At 45.3% G+C, this 17328-nt stretch overlaps 1 protein-coding gene across 1 annotated transcript in view; it reads left to right on the forward strand.

Moving 5' to 3' along the window:
- The window catches only part of REV3L (REV3 like, DNA directed polymerase zeta catalytic subunit), a 326132-nt gene that overhangs the window by 184531 nt on the left and 124273 nt on the right, over nucleotides 1-17328 (forward strand). The window contains exons 7-10 of the mRNA XM_075340044.1: nucleotides 522-626; nucleotides 12070-12154; nucleotides 13540-13682; nucleotides 14405-14533. Of these exons, the coding sequence (XP_075196159.1) occupies nucleotides 522-626; nucleotides 12070-12154; nucleotides 13540-13682; nucleotides 14405-14533 (462 nt within the window). The remainder of the gene's footprint in view (nucleotides 1-521; nucleotides 627-12069; nucleotides 12155-13539; nucleotides 13683-14404; nucleotides 14534-17328) is intronic.

Genomic DNA, 17328 nt, shown 5'->3' on the forward strand with positions numbered 1-17328 from the left:
CAGTTTTTTCACACTTGGAATTTTTTTGCTGTTTTCCAGTACACCATATGGTAAAACTTATGGTTTCATTTAAAAGTACAACTCGTCCCGCAAAAAACAAGCCCTCATATGGCAAGATTGAAGGAAAAATAAAAAAAGTTACGGCTCTCGGAAGAAGGAGAGCAAAAAACAAAAACGCAAAAACGGAAAGTGCCCCGGGGCTGAAGGAGTTAAACTGCCCTGGCTCATGACTTTGGATAAAACTCCAAACCAGAAACTTTTGTTTACATGTGTTTCCGGGTGTTTGCCCCTCATCCATGTCAAGCAGAAGAGATATTTTTTGTTTTTCTTGTTTATTCGCTTTGTACTGAACAGTATTTGGAAATATTGATCGTTGATTCAAAATGTGAATGTCGTGAACAGATTAGGCGGTATGCATAGAAAGTTAAAGTACTTAGACAAATACTAATATTTAGCATTGTTCATGCAAAGAAAATAATACTCATGTAACAAATAAGTGGTCTTCTTTTTTTCCTCCACAGCTCAGATAGGAAAGAATCCCGGTCTGCAAACAATATGGGAAGATGAGAAGCAACGTCGTAGAGAGAAGCAGCAGTCTTCCCAGGTCGCCCCTCCAGATTCACAAGGTAAACAGTGTAGATATTAATAGATATGTGATTAGATGGAGGTGAGAACAACCTGCTGACTATATTTAAAATTCAGTCCTTATTAGCATAAGATTGAAATGACTTTTGCGCATGGCAGTGCTCAATTATTCATAAAGCTTCTGTGCAAAACAATCTCTTACCAGTCCATGAGCAGCACATGTGTATGCACCTATGTATTTCAGCACAAACAAAGGTACCTGTAATTAACCCCTTAAGAATGAATCCAGTTTTGTACTTAATGACCAGGCCATTTTTTGCAACTCTGACCACTGTCACTCTGAAACTGAAACTGTGAAACGCTTCAGCGGATCCCGGTGATTCTGATATTGTTTTTTCGTGGCATATTGTACTTCATGATAGTGGTAAATTTAGGGCAAAATTTTTTGCTTTTATTTGTGATAAAAATCTGAATTTTGATGAAAATTTAGCAATTTTCAAACTTAATTTTTATGCCCTTAAAGAACCAATCATCAAGATTTTTGTATATAAGGTAAAGCCAGTGCTATGCTGGCACTTTCAGGCAGATTATCTACATACCATTAGTGGTCAGCTCGGATGTTTAGGTTTTCAAATCCAAGAAAGTGAAGTTTAAAAATTTGTCAGCTGCTTGATTGACAGTTTCACCGGAGCAGATAACTGGGCGGGTATTCATCTGGATTCTCGCCCCCCACCTATTCCTCTTTCTCTTTGGTTCTTTGCTAATTTTTCTATTCAGTAAGATGGCATCGGAGTTGGCACCTGCACATAGCGCTTATCTCTGGCACCATCTTTCTGAAGCTCGCGTTACCCCCTGCTGTTCTATTCTTCCGGCTGAGAGGGCCCTCGCATCTTTTGCTTTCTTGTGACCGCGGGAGCGCGTGCGGTCACAACAGAAGGGGAGAACAGCTGATCGGAAGACACAGTGCCAGCGCCAGGTTGAAGAAGACCAGGATCACGGAGGGGTGAGAGGGAGTAATAAACATGGAGTCCCTAAGTGTGTCTGTGTATTTATTTCTAATAAAGTATTTTTTTCTCTGTGTGGTATTTTTTTTTTTTTTTAACCCTTTATTAGAGATTCTTAATGGCCGGGTCAAACTTGGCCTGAGATTAAGAATCTCTGGCTTAATACCACCTGGTAAAACAAAGCGGATATTAACCCCTTGTATCCAACACTTAAAGAGTTGGATACAGTGCCAGAAGATAGCGCTTCTATGAAAGCGCCATTTTTTGGGGCTGCTGCGGCCTACAATTCACAGCGGGGAGTGCCAGAAAGCTTGGGCCACGCTGCACTGCGTATTTCAGTCCCCAGCCGCCTAGTTGAACACAAAAATCGGGCGAAGCCCACGTCGTGTTTTTTTTTTTTTTTTTTTTTATTTTTTATAATTATGTCATGAAATCCAGATGAATACCCGCCGGTATATTATCTGCTCCAGTGAAACTGTCAATCAAAAAGCTTACGACTTTTTAAACGTGATGTTTCTTGGATTTGAAAGCCTAAACATTCCAGCTGACCACTAATGGTATGTAGATAATCTACCTGATAGTGCCAGTATAGCACTGGCTTTACCTTATATACGAAAATCCTGATGATTGGTTCACTTTAAACCAGAGAGTTATGTCACACAAAGTAGTTAATAAATTACATTTCCCACATGTCTCCTTTACATCAGCACAATTTTTGAAACAAAATTTTTTGGAGTTAAGAAATTAGAGGGGTTCAAAGTTCATCAGCAATTTCTAATTTTTTTTCAACAATTTACAAAACCATTTTTTTAGGGACCACATCACATTTGAAGTGACTGAGAGGCCTAGGTGACAGAAAATACCAAAAAGTGACACCATTCTAAAAGCTGCACCCCTCACCCTGCTCAAAACCACATCCAAGAAGTTTATTAACCCTTCAAGTGCTTCAAGGACCTAAAACGATGTGGAATAAAAAAAAACAACAAATTATAATTTTACCTAAAAATGTTGCTCTAGATTCAGTTTATTCATTTTCACTTTTAGAAGAAATAACACATCAAAATCGACCCCAACATTTGTTCCCCAGTTTCTTTCCGTGCTGAAACCCCACATGTGGTCAGAAACCTCTGTTTGGACAAATGGGAGTGCTCGGAGCAGAAGGAGTAATATTTGAATTTTGGAACACAGATTTGGCTGAAATAGATTGAAGATATCATGTTGCATTTGCTGGGCCCTTAAGGTACCGAAACAGCAGAAGCCTCTCACAAGTGACCCCATTCTGGAAACTAGACCCCCTCAGGCATTTTATCTAGGGGTATAGTGAGCATTTTGAACCCACAGGTACTTCACATAATTTGAAATTAGGCCATCATATTGGGAATTCTCTTTTTTTCTTTCCACAGAAATGTTGATTTAGCCCCAAATTTCTCAGTTTAAGAGGCATCACCAAAAAGTGGACCTCACAGTTTATCTAATTTCTTATGAGCGTAGGGATACCCCACATGTGGTTAAAAACCTCTGTTTGTACAAAAGGGATGGCTTAAAATAGAAGGAGCACCATTTGAATTTTGGAAAAGTTTAAATAAATTGCGGGCACCATGTCGCATTTGCAGGGCCCCTAGGATACCTATACAGCAGAAACCCCCACAAGTGACTCCATGTTGAAAACTAGACCCCTCAAGGATTTTATTCAGGGGTATAGTGAGCGTTTTGAATCCACAGGTATTTCACAAAAATGTTGCTATAGCAGCAAATTTCTCACTTTTAGGCTATGTGCCCACGATCCGGTGACACCACGTCTAGGACACAGTGCCAGCCCTCCTGCAGAGAGGGGCCGCTGCGGATCTTAGGTCTATTCTCCCCATGGAGAACACTCTCGTCCCCACAGCCAGCAATTGACATGCAGCGGCTCAGAAATCTGCGCTGCAGCTGTGTTTATGGAAGAAGCACAGTAGGCAGGAGAGTTCTAAAAATCTTTCCACTGCGCTTATACTGCGCAACACAGCGAAAACACTCTGCATCCAAAACACTGCAAGCCTTGATCAAGGGCACATGGCCTAAAAAGCTAGGATGGATGTATAGATAGAGGTGCAACACACATATATAATGTCCCACCCCCTACATATTCTAAGCTGGTACCCTTTAATGAATTTCATTTGGCACTAAAGGGTGTTTAGCCAAAAAATAAATAACTAAAAAAAAAAAACTATGACATGGGATCCCCGCTATTTTTGATAGCCAGCTAGGGTAAAGAAAACGGCTGCAGCCTGCAGACCACAGCTTCACATTGGCTGGTGATCCAATTTGGAGGTCACCCCTAGCTGGTTTTTTTTTATTTATTTTTTTTACGTTATTTATAAAAAATAAAGTGGGATTCCCCAAATTTGATTAAAGATAAAGCAGACATTTGGGGTCTGGAATTCTCAGGGTGGGAAGGTTTCATGGTGTTTTGACCCATCCTAGCCTAAAAATAGGCTGCAGTCTCCCCAGAAGTGGCGCTTCCATTAGATGCGCTAATCCTGGCACTTCAACCCGGCTCATCCCGTTGCCCTGGTGCGGTGGCAAACGGGGTAATATATGAGGTTGATACCAGCTGTAATGTCACCTGGCATCAAGCCCACAGGTTAGTAATGTCATGGCATCTATAAGATACCCGACATTACAAGCCTAGTCAGTAATAAAAAAAATAAATAAAATAAAGACGAAAAAAAAATAATTATTTGAATAAACACTCCCCAACATATTCCCCCTTTTACCAATTTTATGAAAAGAATAAAAAAATCTGGTCCGCCATAATTCATTTTGGAAGTTCCACAACGACTCTGGACCTTCCAGAATGTGTGGGGCACACTCAAGAAACATATTCACCACTTTCTGCAAGTGCAGCACTGCATGTGACAAGGGTGGATGCAGTGATCTGAGTGAGAATACTGCAACCACATTGACCCGGTCCAATCGAGGGCAGAGTGACCTGCAGTAACCTCATTCCAGAATATGGGGGTCACGCTCAGGGAACGTATCCCCCATTTTCATGAAGAGCAGGCCCTCCATGTGAGTAGTGTGGGTGCAGTGACCTGAAAATACTGCAGCACACTCTCACACTCCCTGGGTCCACAGCTCGGCAGTGTGAGTGCAGTAAACTCGGTGTCACTGCTTGCAGAGCCGGCTGAGAGCGGATCAAAAGTACCCTCTTCTGCTGCCGTTTTTAATACGCAAGGCTGTCGTAAAGAGGTTAAAGGGGTTATCAAGGAGCTAAGAATTTACCAGATAGTTGTTCCTAACTAACTGCCTGTTCTGCTTTGCCAGCGATTCTCCTTCCTCTGACATCACGTCACATAACTTCAGTGAATCGGCTGTTAATCTGCCGTGGTCTAACTTCCCTCACCCCTGCTGAGCAGCTACTCTTAGTGCTGGCTGGAGGCTGCAGGTAGCCAGAAATGCTCAGTTTTGTAGCTGCCCCGTCAACTCATCACAACTGCGACCAGGTACTGGACATCTGCCTTCCATTCAAATCAACAGGAGGCGGATGTGCAGTACCCGGCCCCAGCTGCTATCAGAAGATGGGGCAGCTCCGTAACTGACCGTTTCCGGCTGCCTGCTGATCAGTCAGGGTGTGGGGTGTCGGACCCGACCATTCAGACATTAAGATTGATAACCTACCCTTAGGATAGGTCATTAAAGTAGTTGCCAACCTCTTTACGGCATTTGATCTGATCGCTCCCTTTTCAGACTTCTTTTTCACTCACTCTTACTCTCTCTCACACTCTCTCTCACTCACACTCTCACTCTCTCTCTCTCTCTTTCTCTTTCACTTTCTTTCTCGCACTCTCTCACTCTCTCTCTGTCAGGGGAGAGTTAATCAGAATTCCCATGCAAATGAATAGGAATTCCCACTAAGCCTAAACTGACGAGGGCACATGTTAGAGCTTTGTTCTTGAGATAGATACAGGTCCCATTGGTGGGATTTGTCTCTACCATACTATCCGAGAAGTATGCCATAAATGAATGCAATAACCCTTCAAATAAACCTAAAATCCCTCTCCTTGTCACTGGCTTTCAGCTTCAGCGCTCAACGCACAAAACCAGGTCACGATTTGATGTTATCCCATAGAAAGAACCTGTTACAATTTCTGATGCCTGAGAAATAGTTCCATCACCTGTGCAATACTAAGGAAATCCAGAAAACATGAACTTTTTGGAGGGTCTTGAGGACTGCAGTTGAGAAACACTGCTTTAGGGTATGTCCACAAAGGGCTGATATGCTGCAGACAAAATGTCCCAGCATATCCGCCCTGTGTGAACATAACTTTATACTGCTGCTGTTTTTTGACCAGTTGGTTAGTGTATGGAAATCTGTGCATGTGCAGCATGAAAAGAATTATAAATCTCTAGTGATAAATAGTAGATTATCAGGTAAAGGGGAGAACCTGGAGATCAGTTGTAGTGTTGTTTCTAAACTCTTGATAGAAGTTTAGAACTTTCCTTTGTTTTTCAGTGTTGAATAATATTTCTTTTTCGCTCCTAATTGGGAGACCCAGACAATTGGGTGTATAGCTATTGCCTCCGGAGGCCACACAAAGTATTACACTTAAAAGTGTAAGGCCCCTCCCCTTCTGGCTATACACCCCCAGTGGGATCACTGGCTCACCAGTTTTGTGCTTTGTGCGAAGGAGGCAACACATCCACGCATAGCTCCACTGTTTAGTCAGCAGCAGCTGCTGACTATGTCGGATGGAAGAAAAGAGGGCCCATACAGGGCTCCCAGCATGCTCCCTTCTCACCCCACTTCATGTCGGAGGTGTTTGTTAAGGTTGAGGTACCCATTGCGGGTACGGAGGCTGGAGCCCACATGCTGCTTCCTTCCCCATCCCTTTTTACAGGGCTCTGGGTGAAGTGGGATTCTATCGGTCTCCAGGCACTGAGACCGTGCTCCATCCACAGCCCCTGGTTTCTGCTGGACATGGAGCGGAGTATCTTCAGGGACATGGCCCTGCTACATGGAGGTACTCTGTGTCCCTGTGGGGACCGCGCAGACACACGGCAGCACTGCTGGGTGTGTTAGTGCGCCAGGGACAGCGGCGCTGTCCGCACTAGTGCCATCGCACACCACAGCGTTGCTGGGTGTGTTAGTGTATTGGGTGACTACTGCGCTAACCGCCGCTGCCACTTTTATTTAAGGCGCCGCTGGGATTTGTGGTGCGCCGGGGACTTCCGCGCCGGCCAGCACTGATATGCCGGCCGCGCTTATTAACTCGAGTCCCCGGCTTCTGGGCCTAGTCTCCCTTCGTTACCGCCCACAGGCCTGACAGTCAGGGTAGGGGCGTGACGCTGCATAGCACAGCAGCGCTGAGAGCTGGAGTATGTTTTGCATACTCCACCCCTCTCACTGTGCACTGTGAAACCGGATTCCCGCACTTTCTCAGGCACGCCCACGGCTTCCTTCTCTACAAGGACGCCGGCAGCCATTAGTGTCAGTTTCTGTACGATACAGAGACAAGTGTGGAAGACCCTGGCATTCTGATAGTCACACAATCGCTGCAACAGGCGTTAAGCAGCACCTGTGGTGCTAACCCCACTAGTGCAGAAGTGCACTTATAGATATGCTTGTACTATATACATTGCACTGTTTGGTCGCACGTTGTATATACCCTCCTGGATTGTGCGGAGGAGTTATCAGCATATTCTCTGTGTAAAACAAAGGTGCAGAACCACATGTTTTTCTATGCAGCCGGTACAGCATGTACGGCTTTACGGCCGGCAGGTTACATAGACCCCCATTATGTCTAACTCAGCCGGAGTCTCTGCTAATGGCCAGAGGATGAGGACGGTGTCTGCAGTATTTACTGACAGATTTTCTGAGACTATGGCTATGATACTAGAAGCCTAGCAGTCCGGACATGTCTCTCACAACATGGGCACTGTTGAATCATTGATCCATGGCCCCCCCTCAGTGTGAACAACTAACAGCTCCGGGAATGTCACACGCATCCCAGAGTCACGGCTCTGCACAGACGTCAGTCCCAGACAGCCTAAGCGGGCTCACTATGAGCGGCCCTCGGTTTCATCAGGGTCCTAGCAGAAGGACTCTCTGTGTAATGAGGCGGAAGTAGCGGCTCAGGATTCTGATCCTGAGACCGCTCTCAATCTGGATACACCTAATGGTGACGCCATAGTGAATAATCTTATAGCGTCCATCAATAGAATGTTGGTTATTTCTCACCCAGCTCCTCCAGTGGAGGAGTCAGCTTCACGTATTTTTCTGGACCACTCTGCCTTCAGAGAGGCAGTCCAGGAACACCACACTTATCCAGATATGCGCTTCTCCAAACGGCTTAGGATACACGTTATCCCTGCCCCCTGACGTGGTCAAGGACTGGACCCAGTGTCCCAAGCGGCATCCTCCAATCTCCAGGCTTGTAGCTAGATCCATAGTTGCAGTGGGAGATGGAGCTGCACTTAAAGATGCCACTGACAGACAGATGGATCTCTGGTCTAAATCAATCTATGAGACTGTCGGCGCACCGTTGGCCCCAGCATTCTCATCCTTGGGCACTCCAAGCTATTTCAGCTTGTCTTACACAGATTGACACGGTTACACGTACATCTGTGCCGCAGGTGGCATCCTTAACCTCTCAAATGTCTGCATTTGTTTCTTACGCGATTCAGGTTGCCCTAGACTCTGCGAACCGTACGGCAGTAGCCTACGCTGCTCCGTGTTTTTAAGCAGAGCCTGGTCTGCTCGTTAAGTGAATGGAAGGCAGATTCTGCTTCCAAAAAAGGTTGCTTAACCAGTTGCCTTTTTCTGCGGACCGACTGTTTGGTGAGCGTTTGGATGTAACCATTAAACAGTCCAGGGGTAAGGATTCATCCTTTCCTCAGCCCGGACACAACAAACCCCAACAGAGCAGGAGGCAGTCGTGGTTTCGGTCTTTTCGAGGCTCGGGCAGGTCCCATTTTTCCTCGTCCAATGTGGACTCAAAAGGATCAGAGGAGCTCAGATTCTTGGCGGGCTCAGTCACGCCCAAAAAAGAGACAGTCTGAAAACCCGCTTCCAAGGCGGCTTCCTCATGACTTGCGGCCTCCTCTCTCCGCATCCTCGGTCGGTAGCAGGCTCACCCGCCTTGGCGATATTTAGCTGCCATAGGTCAATGACCGTTGGGTGTGAGACATTCTGTCTCACGGGTACAGGATAGAGCTCACTTCTCGTCCTCCAACTCGATTCTTCAGAACTTCTCCACCTCCCGGCCGAGCCGCTGCTCTTCTGCAAACAGGGTGCACTCTATAGGCAGAAAGAGTGATGACCCCCGTTCCTCTTCAGGAACAAGGTCACGGTTTCTACCCCAAATTATTTGCGGTGCCTATAAGAACGGGCCGTTCCGTCCCGTTCTGGATCTAAAACTGCTCAGCAAGCTCGTGGACACCAGGCGGTTCCGGATGGAATCCCTCCGCCATGTCATCGCCTCAATGTCCCAAGGAGATTTCCTAGCATCATTAGGCATCAAGGATGCTTATCCACACGTGCCGATTGATCCAGAGCACTAGCGTTTCTACGCTTCGTTATAGCAGACGAACACCTTCTGTTCGTAGCTCTACCTTCCGGCTAGCGACAGTCCCACTGGTCTTCGCCAAGGTCAGGGCAGCAGTAGTCACAGTCCTGCACTCTCAGGGTCACTCTGTGATCCCATATTTAGACGATCTACTGGTCAAGGCACTCTCTTAGGAAACATGCCGACACTGCCCGAACGTTGCGCTGGAGACTCTCTAGAGTTTTGGGTGGATCATCAACTTTTTGAAGTCAGATCCGACCCCGACCCTATCGCTAACATATCTAGGCATGGAGTTTCATACTCTCTCAGCGATAGTGAAGCTTCCGCTAGACACACAGCATTCACTACGGGCTGCAATCTCTTCTTTAAGAACCAGTCGCACACATTGAGACGCCTCATGCACTTCCTACGTAAGATGGTAGCAATGGAGGCAGTTCTTTTCGCGCAGTTTCATTTGCGTCCACTACAATGTGACATTCTCCGCCAATGGGACGGGGAGTCGACCTCCCTCAACAGAGTCGTCTTTCTTTCTCAGGCGGCCAAGGAATCTCTACGGTGGTGGCTTCTTCCCACCTCATGGTCAAAAAGAAGGTCCTTCCTATCCCCATCCTGGGCGATAGTTACGACAGACGCGAGTCTATCAGGGTGGGGAGCAGTTTTTTCTCCACCACAGCGCTCAGGGTACGTGGACTCAGCAAGAGTCCACCCTTCAGATCAATGTTCTTGAACACAGAGCAGTGTATCTTGCCCTACAAACCTTCCAACAGCAGCTGGACAGCAAGCAAATCCGACTTCAGTCGGACAACTCCACAGCGGTGGCATACATCAACCACCAAGGAAGAACGCGCAACCGGCAAGCCTTCCAGGAAGTCCGGCAGGTTCTGATGTGGGTGGAAGACACGGCATCCACCATATCCACAGTTCACATCCCAGGCGTGGAAAACTAGGAAGCTGACTTCCTAAGTCGCCGGGGTGTGGCCGAAAGGGTATGGTCTCTTCACCCGGACGGGTTTCAGGAGATCTGGCGCCGCTGACAGAGGCCGGACGTCGATCTAATGGCGTCACGGCACAACAACAATGTGCCAGCTTCATGGCACGGTTTCACAATCATCGAGCTCTGGCGGCAGACGCCTTAGTCCAGCATTGGTCGCAGTTCCAGCTACCTTATGTGCCACCTCTGGCATTGTTGCCCAGAGTGCTGCGCTAGATCAGGACCGACTGCGGCCGCGCCATCCTCGTCGCTACAGATTGGCCGAGGATGTTGTGGTTCCCGGTTCTGTGGTGCCTCACGGTAGGCTAACCGGGGGCACTACCAGACCAATCAGACTGGCTGTCTCAAGGGCCATTCTTCCATTGGAATTCTACGGCCCTCAACCTGATGGTGTGGCATTGAGTCCTGGAACCTAGTGTCGTCAGGATTACCTCAGGACGTGGTTGCCACCATGAGACAGGCTAGCATACCAACGTCCGCCAAGATTGACCACAGGACGTGGAAGATATTCTTATCTCGGTGCTCGGCGCAGGGTGTTTCTCCCTGGCCGGTTGCATCGTCTATGTTTCCTTCCTTCCTGCAATCTAGGTTGGAAAAAGGGTTGTCGCTCAGTTCCCTTTAGGGACAAGTCTCAGCGCTATCTGTATTTTTTCAGAAACGACTTCCTCAGGTACGCACGTTCCTACGGGGAGTTTGTCGTCTCAGCACTCCGTACAAGCGGCCGTTAGAGCCCTGGGATCTGAACAAGGTTCTAATTGCTCTCCAGATGCCGCCTTTCGAGCCTTTGAAAGAGGTCTCCCTTCCCGCTTTTCTCGGGAAGTGGCCTTCTAGTAACGGTCTCGTCTCTTAGGAGAGTTTCCGAGCTAGCAACGCTCTCATACAAATCTCCCTTCCTGGTCCTTCACCAGGACAGGGTAGTTCTGCGTCCGATTCCGGAATTTCTCCCTAAGGTGGTATCCCACTTTCATATCAATCAGGATATCACCTCACCTTCTTTGTGTCCTCGTCCAGTCCATCAATTTCAGAAGGATTTGCATCTGTTGGTTCTGGTGAGAGCACTCAGGTTCTACTTCCCGCATGGCGCTCCTGCGCCACCCGGATGCACTCTTTGTCCTTGTCGCTGGTCGGCGTAAACAGTCGCAAGCTTCTGAATCCACCCTGGCTCGGGGGATCGAGGAACCAATTCTTGAAACCTACAGTTCTACTGGGCTTCTGGTTCTCTCAAGGCTGAAGGCCCATTCTACCAGAGCCGTGGGTGCATCCTGGGCATTACGGCACCAGGCTACGGCTCAGCAGGTGTGTCAGGCACCTACCTGATTGAGTCTGCATACTTTTACCAAGCATTTTCAGGTGCATACCTACGCTTCGGCAGACGCCAGCCTAGGTAGATAAGTCCTTCAGGCGGCGATTGCCCACCTGTAGGAAAGGGCTGTTTGACGGCCCTATCACGAGGTATTCTTTTACCCACCCAGGGACTGCTTTTGGACGTCCCAATTGTCTGGGTCTCCCAATTAGGAGCGAAAAAGAAGAAGGGAATTTTGTTTACTTACCGTAAATTCCTTTTCTTCTAGCTCCAATTGGGAGACCCAGCACCCGCCCTGTTTTCTCGGGGTTTTTCTGTTTTTTCGGGTACACATGTTGTTCATGTGGTATGGTTCAGTTCTCCGATGTTTCCTCGGATTGAATTGGTCTTTAAACCAGTTATTGGCTTTCCTCCTTCTTGCTTTGGCACTAAAACTGGTGAGCCAGTGATCCCACTGGGGGTGTATAGCCAGAAGGGGAGGGGCCTTACACTTTTAAGTGTAATACTTTGTGTGGCCTCCGGAGGCAATAGCTATACACCCAATTGTCTGGGTCTCCCAATTGGAGCTAGAAGAAAAGGAATTTACGGTAAGTAAACAAAATTCCCTTCTTTTCATGCTTTTTTTTTTTTTTCTTTAAGATCGTGGGTTTATAGCTGTGACAGAAAGTGAAAAAATCTTTCAGAAAAGGCTTAAAGAAATTCTGAAGCAAAATGACTTCTCAGTGTAAGTATGACACCTCTTAGAAGTATGGCAAGTAAATAGTTGCACTTTATGAGGAATGCTGTCAGCTTCAATCACCATTTCAGTGTTGAGTATCAAAATACCTGACAAAACTGAAATACCAGCAGTATCTACAATGGAAGCGTGCTCTATATTCTTATCTTGTATAAAATCGACAGAGTAAAACAAAGCTGTATTCGATACATTTCTCCAGCGGCGACAGAAAAATATAAAATATGTATAAGTACACAAATGAGTAGAATTATGATATTTAAAGGGGTTGTCCCACAAAGTACATTTTATTCAATAGATCTTGGAGTAAAATAATAAGTTTCACAACTGGATGTGTTAAATAAATGTTCCTCTGTGCTGAGATAATGTTATAAATATCTTATCTACTGTGTAATGGCTGTGTCTGACCGTACAGGGACATGGTCTGATCACACCACATCTCCGGGTCCTGGGAAGATGCAATAGATTATAAAGACATTACAGAATGGAATCCCAGCTGATTCTTCCTGTGATGTAAAACATTTCCCTGCCTGATTTAAAAACAATAGCAAAGAAGGGTTCCGTAGTACAGTCCCTTATTTTCACTGCAGTAATCTAGCATACCGGCTTTGGTGGCAATTGCTGGTGGTAGACAAGTGGTGCTCACTCTAACAAACAGTCCATGCTTGTGAAAATCAGAAAAAAAGAGTGGCACTCACCTTATTAAAAAAAAAAAACAAAACCAAAAACCCCACTTTTTCATATTCTTTAACAATGGGTCAGAGGTTAGATGCAAGCTGTAGAAGCGGCTGGTGCAGCTTGCATCCGACCACTGACCCATTTCGAAAGAGTCTGAAATGAAGGTGAGTGCCACTTTTTTTTTTTTCTGTTTAAAAAAAAAAAATGGTTTACCTCACAGAAAGAAACAGCTATGAAGCTATAATCCCATGCTGTAATGTCTGTATACTTTTTTGCTTCCTCCCCTGCCCAAGAGCTATGATCATGATCAGACCATGTTCCTGTATGGTCAGACACAGCCATTACACAGTACATAGCAGGGGCACATGTATAAGATTATCTCAGCACAGGAAAAAAAAATTACACATTCAATTTTGGAAACTATTGTTATTCCAAGATCTATTGATTAAAATGTTCTTACTGGGATGATCCCTTTAAGATGCCTAATTTTCTTTATCAGCTGGGACAATTCTAGTAGCATTAAGCTTACAAGAGCTTGGATTTTTCTTGGAAAATGATCACAAATTTTGTTCTGGAATTTCTAAGAATTTTTTTTATATTTTGAATTCTTGTTTCCTAATAAAAAAAAAAAAAGGATTTAAGAATAGCCAGCATTGTATACAATTGTTTGTCTTTCCTTTGTTATTCCTCATGATTAGGACACTGTCGCACTCGTTGGACTCCAGCAGCATGTCTGAAGATTTCTCTGCAGAGCTCACACTGCATTCACCGTTGGACTTATCGGAGTCCATTCCTTGTACGCCAGCTAACTTGGTTGAGGTGCACAGAGATCCACAGGAAAGTAAGACTCTTAATATTGCTTTAAAGGGAACTGGTTACTAGGTTTTCCCCATATAAACTAAAAGGACCACCTTTTAAGCCCTCTTACATGGTAGTTGAGCAACGTGTATAAACCTCCAGCTCCCCTGCAGATCAAAGGAAAGGCCTTATATATTTCTCCCTCATCGTATGTTAATTGGTTCAGTCTGGTCTGATCGGTATTGATCGCCTGTGCTAAACGCCTCCCCTCTCTCTGCACAATAGCCAGTTTTTTTATTTTGATTGATGTGCATGATGTGTGCTATATCATCCACCCACTCCTGCAAATATTGAGCTATGCAATTTAAGCATAAATTTATGCAGGCGCGTTTTACTCTGCCCCTGAGGAAGCTGTTATCCCAGAAGTTGAGCTAGTACATGTACATTACGGATCAGAGTTATATAGAGTATTTTCTTTGATCTGCAGGGGAGTTGGGGGTTATATACATGTGGTTGGACTGCTGTATAAGAGGCTTAAAAGTGGTACTTTTTAATTTTATATAGGGAAAACCTGGTGACCGGTTCCTTTTTAAGGGTTTTAAAAAAAAAAATAATTTTGTGGCATGTCCTAAAATTCTGAGTTGTTACTATCAATAATTGGCAGTGGAGGGCAGAAACTAAATCTGAGAAGGAAATGACATTTGTGGGACTCGTATTGTGACTGAATCTTATATCAGTGATGTAATTTTTTTTCTTCTTACATAGAAAATGAGCCATGTGAGGAAAAAGGCTATACAGATGCTGTGATTGATGAAGAAGCCATTTTAAATATCATGGAAACTAGTCAATGCTTCCAACTTATGCCTCAGAGGTTGAGTCAGTCTCCTGTCTTCTGTAAGTAACTTTGTTTGTCCAAACTTAAATTGGAATGCGTTTTTTGTTACATGTTTTTTTTTCTTCTAATTTTGCCAATTTTCTGTCCATTTCTTGAAGCTCTTACCATGTAACTGTGTCCCATCTATCTGTTAATGATGACATATCCAAAGATATGTTATCAATGTCAGTATAGTGGAAAACCCTTTCCAAGGGCTTTTCCTCTGTTGTAAAATGATGACATATACCTATGGTATTCCATCATTTTTTTATGGGGATTCATCTCTGGGACAATCAACCATTTTAAGAATGAAGGTGCTACAATGTACAGAAAAATATTCTCAAAATTATTCCCACTCATCATAATAATGTCAGCTGCAACATAGTCATCAGACTCCCAAGGTCACATCATTTTCAGTTATCGTCTGATAGTAGTTGGCTTGCAACTTTATTGCAAAGAAGAAACCTCTGCAATTGCTGTGCCTTACATTACTACATGCGTACAGTTGAAACCAAAAGTTTACAAGCACTATCTAAAAAAACACATATTCATGTTTTTCTCACTGACATGAAATCGGAATAAGGCCGGTTTCAGACGTCTGCGTTTCAGGTACGTGTGACATTAGTTTTTAACACAGATGCCATACGTACCCATGTTATTCTACGCTGTACTCACACGGCCGTGTTTTCACACAGATCGTGTGACCCCTCATTACCCCGCACGCACACACTGAGACATGTCTGTTTTTTCGCCAGCAGCGCGGGTGTCACACAGATTGCACACTGATGTGATCCATGAGACATCAGTGTGACACGTACCGAAGAAAACACGTGTCTGTGAAATAAAAAGATTTTCTATATTCACCTGTATCCAGCGGTGCTGTCTTCGGCACTGCTGCCTACGTGTGCGTGCGTGCGCGCAGTGAGGACCTGGAAGCCGGATCATCGCGGAGACAGCATCGAGGACTCCTCAAGTCAATGAACTCTGATGAACCCGTGAAGTCACCATCCTGACACCCGCTGTAACGCGGGTGTCGCGGGGGTGTCATCAGGATGTCATCAGAGTTCATTGAGAATTCCAATGACCACCTGTACGTCACTGCACACACACTACTTGCTGGATACTCACCTGTCCCCGCGATGCTGTCCACCACGATGCACCTACTTCCAGCTCCTCAGTGCGGTGAATAATCGATGAATATCGAGCAGCGGTCAGAAGCGGGAGGTAGCAGAGCCAAAGAAAACCGCGCTGGATACAGGTGAATATAGAAAATGTTTTTATTTCACAGGCACGTGTTTTCTCCGGTGCATGTCACACGTATGCAAACACAGATGTCACACGCGTGACACACGTATGACCATAACCATGCGTGTGACTTGTACCTGATTAAACACAGACGTCTAAAACCGGCCTCAACCATTCCCGTGTTAGTTTAATTAGGAACCAAAATTATTTATATTTGCCAAATGCCAGAATAATGAGAGAGAGAGTGTTTTAAGGCATTTTTTTAATTTCTGCAAAGTCAAAAGTTTACATACACTGAGTACTATGGCTTTAAACAATATGGGACAGCCCATATGATAATGTCATGTCTTTAGACTCTTCTGATTTATTTATTGGCAACATGTGAGTTAATTAGAGAGACACCTGTGGCTGTATTTTAATGCACACCTAGAACACACTGCTTGTTTGCATCATGTGAAAATCAGCCAAGATCGCAGGAAGAGAATTGTGGACTTGCACAAGTCTGGTTCATCGTGCACCACACTTCCCTACACGTCTCGGAACTCCTGGGTTTCTTCGTCAGAAAGCCTATATAGTCACGTTCTGATGCTCCATAGATTTTCTTTGTAAAGAGAGACTTCCAGGTCATGCAGAGCACAACGTAACCTGGCCTGCCTAACTAGTGGTGACGTCGGTGAGAAGCAGAGAAGAACGGTCCTGAACACAGGAGAGAGTGGCGGTAGTTGAGTATATTATCGCATTTACACTACATTACATACATGTACACACATTTCATGAATAAAAAAAGTTACTAGGAATGCTTATTTTATTAGAAGGCAAATTATGTCACTCTCTAATTCTGATTGATAGAAGAGCAGACTTTTAAAAAGGAGCTGCTTCTTTAAATCCTTGTCTTCTTTTATTAAAAATTGTTATCTCCAAACAAATGCCTAGAGTCATCATTGCTTTAGGCATTACGGGCAAAGACATTGCTGCTTCTAAGTTTGCCATTAATCAACAGTGTATCACATCATAAAGAACTTCAGTGGAAAGATTTGTTTGCTGTCAAGAAGGCTTCAGGGGTGCCCAACAAAGTCAAGCCGGTGCCAGGTCTATCTTCTAGACAGGATTCCGCTACAGGAAGTTGTCATGCGTTTCCTCGGACAGTGAGGCCTAAGACACATGGCATGAAAATCGGACCGAGTTGAGTGCGATAAAACATCGCATTCCACTCAGACCAATATTAGCCTATGTGTCAGCCCCCATGAGCGATTATTTTCTCATCCCCAATCTGACCAAGAAAACAATTGCAGCATGCTGCGATTGTAATGCGAGACTCTTTCTCTCGCACCCATTCAAGTCTATGGGGCAAGAGAAAGATCGCACTGCACTCGCGGTACACCGGTGTTCTGCGAGTGCAGTGCGAGAATGGCATAAGCCAGCAACGGAGTAAAGAGGGAGATAAATCCCTCCCGCCCCTCCGCAGCGCCGGCCTGCCCCTCCACTGCATCGGCCCGCCCCTCCTCAGTGCCGGCTCGTCCACCGCAGCTGAGGTCCGATCGCATGATCAGACTTCAGTCGAAGTGACACT

The sequence above is a fragment of the Anomaloglossus baeobatrachus genome, chromosome 3, assembly GCF_048569485.1.
Source record: "Anomaloglossus baeobatrachus isolate aAnoBae1 chromosome 3, aAnoBae1.hap1, whole genome shotgun sequence".
Taxonomy (NCBI): domain Eukaryota; kingdom Metazoa; phylum Chordata; class Amphibia; order Anura; family Aromobatidae; genus Anomaloglossus; species Anomaloglossus baeobatrachus.